The sequence below is a fragment of the Ostrinia nubilalis genome, chromosome 23, assembly GCF_963855985.1.
Source record: "Ostrinia nubilalis chromosome 23, ilOstNubi1.1, whole genome shotgun sequence".
Taxonomy (NCBI): domain Eukaryota; kingdom Metazoa; phylum Arthropoda; class Insecta; order Lepidoptera; family Crambidae; genus Ostrinia; species Ostrinia nubilalis.
Window position 1 is genome coordinate 6921217 of NC_087110.1, and position 14432 is coordinate 6935648.

At 37.3% G+C, this 14432-nt stretch overlaps 1 protein-coding gene across 1 annotated transcript; it reads left to right on the forward strand.

Moving 5' to 3' along the window:
• Window positions 1-1880: 1880 nt before the first annotated feature.
• LOC135083216 (uncharacterized) lies at window positions 1881-2570 on the forward strand. Its single transcript, XM_063977952.1, has one exon. It carries the CDS (start codon window positions 1881-1883, stop codon window positions 2568-2570), a length of 690 nt encoding a protein of 229 aa, XP_063834022.1.
• The last annotated feature ends 11862 nt before the right edge of the window (window positions 2571-14432 follow it).

A 14432-nucleotide genomic window follows, 5' to 3' on the forward strand; every position in this document is an offset into this window, starting at 1 on the left:
ATTCTAATGTTCATTGTTATTTCAGTAAGGAAATACATGATTCACTAAAGTTATTTTGGGAAATTGATGAATTTCATCCCCATATGTTAAAGTTAAAAGTTACCTAATTTTAAACAAAATACAAGACTTAGGGCTAAGTTAGTCTCCTAAACTAGATTAATTGCATTTCAATTGATATCGATTAAAATTTGCTAATTACTAAACTATTTTAAGATTTTCTATTTTATGCATGACATGTAAAATCTTTGACCCACTGGGACTATTATCTGCATGCACTATTAAAGCCAAAATTATGCTACAAAAGCTTTGGAGCCTAAAATTGGACTGGGATGATCCAGTGCCGCCTAACTTATCCAAAGATTGGTCTATAATTGCCAACAATCTAAATAAACTATCTTCATTATACATACCTCGCCATGTTGTTTGTAATGAACCCATATCAATTGAATTGCACTGTTTTGTGGACGCATCACAGGATGCCTATGGCACCTGTATCTATCTGCGCTCAATTGACAAAGATAACAATGTTTCAGTCAAGTTATTATGCGCCAAGGCTCGAGTCGCGCCTATCAAACCTACAACTATTCCGCGACTGGAGCTCTGTGGTGGCCTCTTGGGAGCTCGCCTATGTTCTAAATTGATAAAATCTCTAAAATTGGATTTTAAACAAGTAGTATTTTGGACTGACTCTTCAATTTTATTAAGTTGGATCAAAACACCTCAAAAATTACTAAAAGCCTTTGTTTCTAACAGAATTCAAGAAATTAACGAGCTCACAAGCGGTCACACTTGGCGACACGTTCCTACGGATCTCAATCCGGCTGATTAGGCCTCTCGAGGAGTCGAACCCCAAGACCTAGAACCCACTAGTATATGGTGGTCAGGGCCTCCTTACCTAGCACACGATTATGTAGAGTGGCCACAGCAACTTATTAATTTTTCTGTTGAAGTTCCTGAATTAAAAGTTAATTTAAATATTGAAAAACCTACATTTATTGATTTTGACAAATATTCGTCCTATAGTAAATTAAAAAGAATATTTGCCTATGTATTGCGATTTGCCAACAATGTTAATAAAAACAAAGCTAAGATTACGGGCTCACTACAAGTTGAAGAGTTGAATAAATCTCAAACATTGTTAATTAAATTCTGTCAATTTGAATCTTTTCATACAGAAATTAATGCTATTTCAAAGAGCCAACCATTGCATCATAAGTCTAAACTTTTACCTCTAAATCCATTCCTCGACGCAGATGGCGTCCTACGAGTAGGAGGAAGGCTAAAATTATCTAATCACGAGTTCGATAAAAAACATCCTATAATTTTAGATAAACATCGATTAACTAGATTGATTTTAATTGATGAACATTTACGTCTTTTCCACGCAGGGCCTCAGCTCCTGCTAGCTTCCATCAGGGACACCTTCTGGCCCCTGGGTGGCAGGGCGCTTGCTCGCAGCGTCACGAAGGCCTGCGTCACTTGCATCCGTTGGCGCGGCAAGACTATGCAGCCCCTTATGGGCCACTTGCCGGTCAACCGCACTAATGTGTCATTCCCATTTTATTATTGTGGCGCCGATTTTGCCGGGCCATTTCAAATACGATATCCAGTCGTAAAGGACGTGGCAATCGCATCACCAAATGTTACCTATGTATATTTGTATGTCTTACAACCAAGGCTGTCCACCTTGAGGTGGTCAGTGACCTAAGTACTGAAGCTTTTATTTTATGTCTTCGACGTTTGTATCTCGCCGCGGCAAACCCCATACGATCCATTGCGACAACGGCACTAACTTCGTTGGGGCAAACAATGAACTAAGTAGAATGTTGCGGTCAAGTCGTCAGCCCCTATGCAATTTCACTAGTAGCGAAGGCATAACCATGAAGTTTATACCGGCATACTCCCCCAATTTCGGCGGTTTATGGGAGGCCGGCGTTAAATCGTCAAAATTTCATTTAAAACGGGTCGCGGGCAATAGTTCGTTAACATTTGAAGAACTTACTACGCTCTTCGCGCAAATAGAGTCAATCCTCAATTCCCGCCCCCTGTCACCTCTATCTTCCGATCCTCTTGACCTGACTCCTATCACTCCTGGCCACTTCCTCATCGGTCGTCCACTCATGTCGGTGCCATCTCATCCGCCTGAAGAACTGAAGTCTACCAATCGCTACCACATCATAGAGAGACTCCGGCAGCAATTTTGGGACAGATGGAGGACGGAGTACCTATCAGAGCTCCAGGTCCGAACGAAGTGGAGGACAATGCAGCATCAAGCCAAGGAAGGCGACCTGGTCCTACTCAAAGAAGACCACGCCCCACCTATGAAATGGCGCCTAGGACGGATTGTCAAACTCTACCCCGGACCCGACAATATCACCAGAGTTGTGGATGTCAACACGGCCAAAGGAATTGTCCGCCGTGCTCTCAACAAGCTCGTCGCACTGCCGCCTTCGAATGAAGTTGAAACCCAGTCACCTGCTTTCAACGGGCCCCAGTATGTTCGCGCTGCTACATCAGCGCCACCACCGGCGACGCTAGCGCCCCCTATCATAATCAAGCATGCTCCATAGAAAGAAGTCTATGGAGCCGAGAGAATTTTTTGTCTATGCGACGACCGCCAACCGAAGCGTCGCTTCCATTTTTTTACCGCCAACAAGAAAGGCTTTATTTTTCTGTAATGTACCTATAATATTGTTTAAACCGAAGTAAACCCCAATGTTCACCGAAGAATGGCTTATTATTGAAAAGGCCCCTAATTTCAAGATCCTACGATACTACAAACTATAATCCTAAGCTCCAACATACATATTATACATAGAAAACACCCAGTCCAATACAAACAAATGTGTTCCATGCACACAAATGTTTGTACTGTGCGGGAATCGAACCCGCAACCTCTGGAATAGTAGTCTGTTTCGAACCACTACACCAAACGGCCGAATCTGATTCTGAGACTAAATGATCTGAGGACAATGATGATGATGATTTATTATCCCCAATTACATGTTCACATGTAAGAAGTTGTATCCATGACTTTACCCACCAAGTTAAACTGTATCTTATTCATGTATCATATTTTTGTGAAAAAGAGACAAATATAACAGAATATCGTTTGTTCGTTTCAGCCAAATGACGTCCACTGCTGGACAAAGGCCTCCCCCAAGGATTTCCATAACGACCAGCCCTGCGCTGCCCGCATGCAGATTCTACGCGCGACCCTCACCAGATCGTCGGTCCCCCTAGTGGGAGGCCTGCCCACGCTACGTCTTTCGGCTCGTGGTCGCCACTCAAGAACTTTCCTGCCCCAGCGGCCATCAGCTCTACGAGGTATGTGCCCCACCCACTGCCACTTGGTTTTAGCGATTCTGCGGGCTATGTCAGTCACTCTGGTTCTCCTACGGATCTCCTCATTTCTGATTCGATCACGCAGGGAAACTCCGAGCATAGCACGCTCCATCGCCCTTTGGGTGACCTTGAGCCTTCTTATGAGGTCCATAGTAAGCGACCACGTCTGAGGTCCATATACCATCACTGGCAACACACACTGGTCAAAGACTTTTGTCTTGAGATATTTTTGTATAATTTTTCTATTTGTCTGAGATTTTGTTGACACTGAGACAGCCTAGTGAGATATGTGCCATAAGGGGTGCCATAATCTCTTGTTTACTACAAGTATTTTATGGGGAACATCAAGGATTTTCTTACTCTCGGTTTTACAGCTTCGGAGTCACAAATACCATGGGAAAATATGGTATCTATGGTATTATAGGGAAATGGTACAAAAACAGATCCATAAACAGAATTATTGAATTATTTGTCTGCTTTTTGTATATTTGTGAGAATAAAAGTTATTAAAAAAATATTATTCGTCCGAGTTAAGCTGGAATTATTTTCGATATGCAGTTAAATCAATGTTTAAGTTTGAATCGAGTGAGTATTACAATGATAAATTCAGTCAACTCAGTGTCTTTTCAACCGACTTCAAAAAAGGAGGAGGTTCTCAATTCGACCCGTATGTTTTTTTTTTTTTTTTTTCTATGTTTGTTACGCGATAACTCCGCCAATTATGAACCGATTTGGACAAATCTTTTTTCGGCGTATAGGTAATACCTCAAGGGTGGTCCCATTTAAATTTAATAATAAAAAAACAACCCCCAAGGGTGGAAAATTGGGGATGAACTTTTTTATACGCAATATCTCCGCCGATTATGAACCAATTTTTTTTTTGGTCTCAGTGTACTGCCTACCTTCAGTGGTAACATTAAGGTAATAATTAGTTAACTAAAAAGCAAGAAATAAGTAAAATTTTATAAAAAAAAAATAAAACCGACTCCAAAAAACCTACACTAAAACGTAGAAAAATAATTACTAATTACCTACTTATTTATCTACGTAATTAGTAATTATTTTTCTACGTTTTAGTGTAGGTTTTTTGGAGTCGGTTTTATTTTTTTTTATAAAATTTTACTTATTTACTCGTACATACTTAGGTTGTTTTTATGAAGGCGCTGGATGCTGGCCGCTACGAACCTTCCGAACTGAAAATAGTTGATAAAAAGCAATAAAATATTTAAAAAAAAACAGAGTAAGGCGTATGACATTTATGTCATACACAGAAGGATCTAAATCATCATCATTTCAGTCATAGGACGTGTTCAGTTCAGCTCATGTTCAGAAATAGACGACTGAAATGATGATGATTATAGACGCTTTTTACAAGCTTTTTTGCTCATAAATTTTAATTATGTCTATTATTTTTTACAAAACTAAAATATGTACGAATCATGACGAAATCAATACGAATGTTGCGCGAAATTCCGTTATTCGGGATAAAAACCCGAAATCTTTAAAATATTCCATTTAGTGTAAACTTACGGAACATTTTAACAGAATACCTTTTCGATAAACACTATCAGCATCATAATCTCGCGAATAGAATTCCAGCTCACGTTTCAGTGAAACCAATATTTGATATCCTGACCAAATCGAGGAAAAAATCTAAGCCCATAAAAATGTTCAGCATAAAAGCTTTTTGCAAAGCGAAAACATTTTACTTTCATTAACAATATTAACATCGTTATCCGACAACCGGAAACGGCTATTCTGCCAGCGTAGGGTTGCCATCGCTGAAAGTTTATCGAATTTATAAGATAAACCCATACATTTGTCGTCTATCGTTAATTTTTGATGATAAGATTTATATCGTGGCACGCATCTTAGGCTGGCTGTAGAAGATGCGTGAAAAACCCCGGACTTTGGAGCCCACAATCAGGAGAGGTCAACAAGTTTTTTTAAAACGTAGTCGCGTCGCTCTGCGTCGTCATAAGAATTTACGTTTAACTCGGACACTAAGTCTGAGTTCTTTGCGCCATCTTACTTTGACTTTAAACAAACGTCAAAAATCTGTCAAACTCCATACAAAAATCATCGATTATCGTTACAGTTACCGTTAAAGTTAGGTGGTGCAACTCAGCCTAAACAATGCGTACAATCCATGCACAGACAAGTACCTACTGCCCCGGATTATCAAGAGCAATGACAACCGAGTCCGTGAATGAAATCACAAAGGAAAAATATTAAGTTAACTAAGCTTAAAGACTACTTAAGCTACTGTAACAATATGAATAATCTGTATTATTTGTAGTTTAGTTGAAAAAAAACCTTAGAGATTTTATAGCCATCGAAATGTAATTCATGTAATTGGGTCGTTCTACTTTTAAGGTCTTAACCATGAAAAAAAATAAAGAAAGCTATTTAGTACATTTCATACGACTGAAATGTAGTAAAATTACCATAGATTCGGTATCTGTAGACCAGCAGCTCAGTTTTTTATCAAAACTTATATTTTTTTGCGTTTTACTAGACTAAGATGGAAAAAAATGTATCCTTCGTCACGAAATTCAGTTGTTTAAAACTCGATAAATTAAAAGAAATTTCAATAGATATTTGCATTTATTATTACAAAATCTCAGTTTAAATCAGTCTTGGACAATTGGTAGTTAAACGTTATTTAATCAGGTAACAATTCCATAAAAATCAACAGTTTGTCCCTTTCGTCACATTTACACCTTTAAAACTTAACAAAAATCAATTATTTTTCTCTTTTATAAAGTTATATTGAAAAAGTAGTATTACACACTAAAATCCAAGTATTACACGACATAAAATGAGTTACAAAAAGAGTTAACACTCGCATTTTTGTTGCTTAAGAGATAATATTTATTAGGGGACGAGATCAAACTCTTCGTTACGAAGGAGACGTAAATGTGATGAAGTAGACATCTAACAATTAATAATCAATCTAACTTGAAAACTAATGAGTGTCTCAGCCATTTTTCATTAAGCACAGGCATATCTTTGCTTATTACTAAAATAGATAATGAAAAATATGAGGAAAATCAGCAAAAACCTACACAAATAGGAACTGAAACTAAGAGTATATGGGAAAAAAATCATTTCAAAAGCTGCTTCAACTGGTTTACTAAACGAATACAAAATTCGTATACCTTTTTCTGAAGTGTTTTTAGTATTCTTAACATATTATCTAACTGCACAAAGGACACATCGTTTAGATGTAGGATCACCTGTTACGAAGGATACGTGTGACGAAGTATACAATTTTCCAAAAAGATCAATAATAATCGTAAATAACGATAATTTGGATCGAAAACTATACTTTATCTTAAAGATTACATAAAAACAAATCATGTTTACAGTAAAACAATTTCAAATTCGTTAAATAAATACCAAAAACCGCTGTGACTAAGGATACGCCTAATAAACACACGCCGCCCGTTTTCTTGCTTGATGTAAAAGAAGTGACAAGCTGGCTATGTTAAACACTTGATTTGAGTTTCGTTCTATAATCTATGGTCTATGGCCTTTCGTTTTACTAAAAAACGTGATCTACTCACGTATTTTTTAAGAACTTATTTTAATATTTGACTGTTCGTGACGATGGATACTCCAATTTTCGGGACAATCTTTCGTCACACCAAAAAAATATATTTTTACAGATAAATAAAATTAAACTTTGTGGTTACCATGTTTAACAATGTATATCTCTTTTTATTTAAAAATAATTGTGTGGCTTCAACAAAATATTTCTGAAAAATGTAATAGTTCTAAGCAACACCTAATGGGGACATGCCGTTTTAGCTTTGTTATAAAAGTTTGAAGTCATTTTTTTAACACAGTTAAATTGTAATTGAAACTTAGTGTAACTAGATAAACTAAACAGGTGTTATTAACTTTATTTAAATAAAATGAATGATAGTTTCTTCATTTTGTATTAAGTATTAACCTTCGTTATTGTGGGGACAACCTTATTTTTGTGATGGACTCTAAAAGTAGAACCACCCAATTATATTTTTGATTGTTAAATAAATAAAAAAGGAACTCCCGGAAGGTCAATCCCCGGACTTCTAAACTTGTACCCACAAATCCGGGGAAACCCAAACGCTGGCAACCCTATTATCTACTAACGAAACCTCATCAATGGGTGAACAAAAGAAATATGGCGAAGACAATGGCTCGCGGTAAAAATTGATATCGCGTTTCATTTTAACAATACCATTGGAATTTACGTCTTCCTGAACGGTATTTTGTTACTGCAAAAATGGATTTAATTTCTGGTCGGAATAGTGGGAAAAGCAGTTAGTGTCCGGTAGTTTTTGTTTTTTCTCAAATTTTCGAGAAATCTACAGGATGTTGATCTCTCAGGATGCGTTTATACAGTGTGTTAGCTTGCCCTATTATTGCTAGCCCTATCCCAAACACACTGTATAAGTCACCTAAATAAATAAGGCGAGTATTGAAATCAAAAGTAGTGGCCCGATTTGAAAATATGTGGGTTATTAACTTCATTAATATTTAAGTTATCAAAGAAGTAATAGTTTGAAACAAGAAATTCAAAGTGTTTTCACGTTTCGAATAGTTTAAAGTAGAATATCAGTATTTTTATTTTCTGAAATCTTTACTTTTTTGCGCGAACAAGCACAGACGGAGCCACAAAGTGGTTCATAATAAATTTAAATATTATGAAGCACTTTGTTGCAGAGTTTATATTGTTGTTAAGTTATTGAATTTTACAATTAGATAACAATCGCATAAACGCATATCGTTTAAAGCTTCACTAAACTTGTAACTTAGTCTACTCAAAATCTACGCCAGCATAAACTAAAACAGGTTAGTTCAAATAAGCGGTCTGTTGTCGGTTAATGCTCAAAATGCCCGAAACTGCGGACAGAACGCGAAATATCCGCGTCCACTCGAAGTAGTGTTGCGAAAACTATCGATAGTTTGACCATCGATAAAATAAATATCTTGGCTAAGCGACTAACGCCCTTATTCACAAACATTACTATGAGGTTTCACAGTGCGCGTGGACGCACAGAGTGACACACGAACTAATCACAGAGCTCTATTCAACGCTATGCGTTCGATTTGCTGCTTCACTTAAACAAGCATCGTTAGTGAGTACGGGCGTAAGCCACGGATGAATGTCCAGGTTAGGACAATAACTCGTGGCTCCATTTCATTGGGATTTATTTATTTATTCACTCGCTTGTCACATGATGACGGCTAGCACGAAAATCTTTCGAGTTATAATCGTTTGCGTACTCAAATCGCCATCAAAAGATTTAGCACGAAAACTACAACAGCGTCCTTGTAAACGTGTCGTAAAGTGAACTTAGTATGAGAAATGGTTGAACGAAACTTATTTTGAGAATGAAAATTGTCACGTTATCGTTTAATTCGAAGTTTGAGTATCGAATTTTGTCGAATACGCAAACGATTCGAAGACGAAAGTTGTTCATGCTAGAGGTACAGGTCGTAGGAATAATATAATAGAACACCGGGGCGCCGGCCGGATCCGGAGGAAACCGATGGCTTTTAATGGAAAAGCACCCTTCAAGCGGCCGACATAACATACTGGGCGTCATCATCGACCAGTTTTCCCCATGAAAAAGTATTTTTTTTTTCTGTAAAAAACGTATCGATACACTATCGATGTTTAATATTCCTTGCAACACTATCTCGGAGGAGTCGACTACTAAACTATTCTATTAGTGAGTCTCGGTCGTTGTTGAATTATTTGTCAACCGCTTGAAGGTACTGCAAGTAAGGGATAGATTCAACTTAAATTTTAAACAGTATTCGTTTAACGTATTTTGAGGAAACTAATATAAATCAAAAATATCATTTAAGCTTTTCTTTGTCGCGGAGGAAATACTTGTTACTGTTAAGTAAGATGGTGCAACCCAGCCTAAGACTACTTTAGTTTTTACAGAACAAAATAATTACGTACACATTCTTGTCGCACTTATTACAACTACTAACGCCCGTATTCACAAGCAATGCTTGCTTAAGCGAAGCAGCAAATCGAACGCACAGCGTTGAATAGAGCTCTGTGATTGGTTCGTGTGTCACCCTGTTCGTCCACGCGCACTATGAGACCTCATAGTAATGTTTATACGGGCGTTATATTACAATGTTTATCTTGACGCACCTAACTTACTCGACCCTAGTGACATAAAATTTTGTAAAACGCATAAAAAATTCAAAGCTTTCTAAATTAACCTCACAACAGAGTTCCGTAAGAAAGTTTGGATTAAAATTTAAACAAATAACTTTGTAGTTGAGTTAAATATTACTGCCACCGCCAGGACGAAGCTTCGGGGCATTCTTTATAATTTATTAAAACTTGCCTTTTTGCTTTACATTATTTACGGGCTGGAAGACGTAGCGTGGGCAGGCCTCCTACTAGGTGGACCGACGATCTGGTAAAGGTCGCGGGAAGAGCCTGGATGCGGGCAGCGCAGGACCGTTCATTATGGAAAACCTTGGGGGAGGCCTTTGTCCAGCAGTTGACGTCATTTGGCTGAAACGAACGAACGATCGAACGAATTCTTTTATACATTAAAATTTTGGAAAGAACGATAGGAACTTAGCTAAAAACGAGAAAAATATTTATCAGTCTTCTTTAGGTAGAGCCAATGAAGACAAATTAGTTACTATAGGTAGGTACATAGTTATTTTCAAAATCGAGCTATTAGAGAAATATTGTGAAACATAAAAATGTTAAAACACCTTTGACTTTTTTTCACCAATTATTAAATAATTATGATTATAAATTTTAACACAATATCACAAACTAATTTTAAAAAATCGACAAACCTAAAGTGAGGAATTTCAAACTTTGACCACTGTGGTTATTTAGAATAAGTATTAAGTAGGTATTTATTTCTAGTTCATATTGTTGTTATGAATTTTCAGTCTTTACAAACTAATAGGGTTCTCATAAAAAAATCATTTACGACAAAAAATTGCCCATATTTTTCTCTAATCATAAGACAAATCAACATTTCGGGTGTAAATGTTATGCATTCAAAAAAGATCTACAATCGCAACTCTATCAAAGCATCTTACCCAAACAGCAAGTAGGTACTCGGAACTACTTAGATGCGTTCCCCAAACACTGAAATCGGAGTCTGAGTCAATTAACAAAACTTAGCCGAATTGACCTAACCGGGTATCGAACCAACTTCCCGCAGTTTCGAGGTTGACTAGTTCTATAACTAGAGTAGATGCACAGTGTGAAACGAGTTCAGTAGGCCCAATAAAGTAGAACAAGTAACAAAAGTATAAAACCTAAAAAAATAAGATAGTAAAAGTACCTACCTATACAGGGTGTTAGGTAAATGGGTATATGAGCCGACACTAGCCCATGTTAACATGGTCATATAAATAATGGTATGGTGAAGTCAGAAATTTGATATCATCATTTTATTTTTTTTAATTTTCATACAAAATAAATTTTATAAAATCCGATTTGTATGAAAATTAAAATAATTAAAATGAAGATATCAATTTTCTGACTTCACCATACCATTTATATGACCATGTTAACATGGGCTAGTGTCGGCTCATATACCCATTTACCTAACACCCTGTATAGGTTTCGATATTTTCGGTTCATCGTCATCATCATCATTTCAGCCACAGGACGTCTGCTGTTGAACATAAGGCCTCCCCCAATGACTTCCACATCGCCTGGTTGGTAGTGGCACGCCTTCTTGCTACCTTTATGAGGTCTTTGGTCCCACGCTTGCTCCATTTTCGGTTATTCTTTTCTAGCTACTTGAGTTGATTGATTACTAACTAGATTAAGGTAAATGCTGCGAATCTTACCAATAACTTCTTAAGGAGAATTAAATAGTTTTCGAATGATTGGAATGTCCACAGACAAATAAAGGTATCCAAGAATATCCACAAGTACCAATAAATTTAATAGGGAGCTACTGATTCTCAATACTTTATGAATGCGACAACAGACACCACAGCGCATCGAAGCCCCGAAAGTTACATCTGCTGCAATAAGGAGCGTGTGCCGTTATAACATTAACAACTAATGCAATTGTAACATTTGCAGCGAAACTGTTGTTATAATAATAACCTAAGTTTCCGTTAAAACTTTGGACCACACTCTAGGTTACAGAATCAGGGAATGTTTAACCATTTTTGAAGATGCATCCTATATTAATGATATATCGTAATGACATTGCAAAAGAAAAGATAAAGATACCAAAAGTTTCTGTAAGTCAAAAAATAGACGTGAACTTGGTGTGGGCAGAAACCAGCTTCAGCACAAGTCTACCACGGTAAGATCTCATTTGGCTGTGCCAAGGGTCACTTGTAGCGTCTCGAGGGTAAACCCACGGATGCAAGTAGCATTTAAAGTCACGATAGCCGAACGGTGAAGGGGTCGGGCAGTCCATTATTGTGGTGAGCCCAATCGTGACCATGCATATTTAAATTTAAAAATATTACCCCCATTTGGTACGCGAAGCTGAAGGAAGCTAAGGTGTATCAATTAATTTTATTCATTTATCAGCAAATATCCGTTTGCTAGGTTAGCCAACTACGGGACTATTCTCACCTCTCGTTCCGCTGCAACTTCTAAGTAGCCAGTGGGCTAATTCAAATGCATTTGTCGAGAGTAGAAATCGTCTGTCAAATAATTTTCTAGTAATCAATTTTGAACTGATTGTCAAGGTAATACAGTTGAAAATCGAATATCAAAGCCAGACTACGCCTAATGTCAGATCAGCCGATGGTAGATGCCAAATTTCCAATATCGCGTACGAAGACGGAGAACTTTGTCAATATAGTGGTACATAAGGGTCATAATTAGTGGATGCCGACGATTTTCGCGCTGTCATCTCAACGACTGCCCACCCTTGTCGTTAGAGCAGTCGACTGGATAGAAAGCATGGAAATAACATGGTGATTGATAAACTAGGTGCAAATAAACATATTTTATAAACACAGAATGCTTTTTGCTTAAATTTGAACATAAATTTACCATAATATAACTTATTACACTTATGTCTGGATTTGTAAGCAGAAATATGGATAGGTACCTACTGGATGTAGTGGATGACATAGTGGATGGAGTGTTTTGTAAAACTGCAAAAAAACTTTACCACTAGCTGCTACTAACTGTAACTTACACAAACTTCTGCCGTTCACCGCTAGGGGCGCTGTGCAATCTGCCATACATTTTGTACGCACTTGGTAAGGTTAAACTTATGGTAGAGCTACAGAACTTTCATATAATAAATTATCATGCGCAAAAATTAGTCTGTTTGGGCCCGCCATACACGGACAGTTCGAGCAATTAGCCAGTGGTCAACATAAAGGCACGGACCGCTTTTGCAGCCAGTCAACAGCTTGAATCTACCATTGATAGGTAACTGCTGGAGTAGTTGGTAGTGAAACTGCTCAACAGGTCACAATTTCATTTTCATTCAAATCAGTAGCAACATTGATTTTGAGGAAGAGGAACCACTGCTACTTTGTAATATTTGCTCGAGCAGTCAGTATAAAATATACCTGACAACTGAAATTTCACCGTGCCGAAGTAGTCACAACTGCTCGAGCAGTACCGTGTATGTGTGTATGTAGAAATCAGTTGCAGCTAGAAGCTGTCGTAATTGTGTAAGAGTGCCTAAAATGATTTGTGTCTTAGTTTTACTGCTATAAATTTATACTACCCATACCAATATTATAAATGCAAAAGGAATCTGTCTGTCTTGCTTTCAACCGATTTTGATGAAATTTGGCATAGAGATAGTTTAACTCCCGGGAAAGGACATAGATAGTTTTTATCCCGGTTTTTGAAACAGGGACGCGCACGGTAATGTATTTCGGTGACAGACAAAATTCCACGCGGGCGAAGCCGCGGGCGGAAAGCTAGTATAAGTATTATAACCCATGCTTAGAAAGGCACGATAAATGTTGGTCTGGGCTAATATCTCTTTTCGTCATTTTCAAAGGCTTTACAACAGTTTTTAACTGTATTATCACATTGTAACACCTATATTACTATTATGGAAGCAATAAACGTATTGAGTATTGAGTATTTGATAAAATCTAACATTAAGATTGACCCCTTCCCTCGCACACCCACATCTCTCCACCTAGATTAAATTATTGTCATTATTTACTGTGTTCATTTGATTTGGTGCATAATCTGAAAACCATTTAAAGATTTAACCATTTACAATGAAAATAATTAGCTCGAATTCGTATAGTTTTTTTTATTTGTCATTTTTGACAATTAGTGTAATGTTTTAAATAAGACCGAAAATGATACGATTTTCTTTATGGTTTTTGTATTAGTTTGTTTTTAAAATTCACTTTATAGTAAATTACAGATAAATCCAGATTTAATCACAGTGTTATTTATTAAACTAGCTGTGCCCGCGACTTCGTCCGCGTGGAATAATGACTTTGGGTAGGCACTTTTAATAATTTAGTCTAATTATTTTACAAATAGCTTTTGCCCGCGACTTCGTCCGTGGAGAAGTCGAAAACGTTCTCATACGATTATTTTTAAATGTTTTAACGTTATTATCTAAATGTTTAAATACTTTTAAAATATAAAAATCAGGTTAAATAAACATGAAAATATTTTTTTCTTATATTTTATGAATATGCAGCTCGGCCTTTGATCCGGTGAAAGTTACTCGGTGGTATTATTTTTTTACAACGAAATCGAAAACTACACCTACCGCAGTATTATTGGTAAACTTTTTTTTATATTTTCCTACGGGTGCTAGAATCACCAAGCTTCCAGCATGCCACTGGCCGTGGGAGAAGGAGCTTTTCCTCAAGACTACTCCCACTACCTCAAGGGCCTCCGCCAAAACTCTCGCGCGAAAATGAGTTTATGTATACAGCGCAAGCAGGTGCCCGCGGCATGACTTTCATGCATTACTATGCATTGTTGGGCGAGCGCACGCAGCGGGCACCCACTCCGAGGTTAAGTGGAGGCCCCTAGAGTATGGTAGTCGTTAACATGACGTCATGATTGTAAAAAAATGCACTAATGAGTAATTAATATCAACTTTGAAGCAAATCACCAC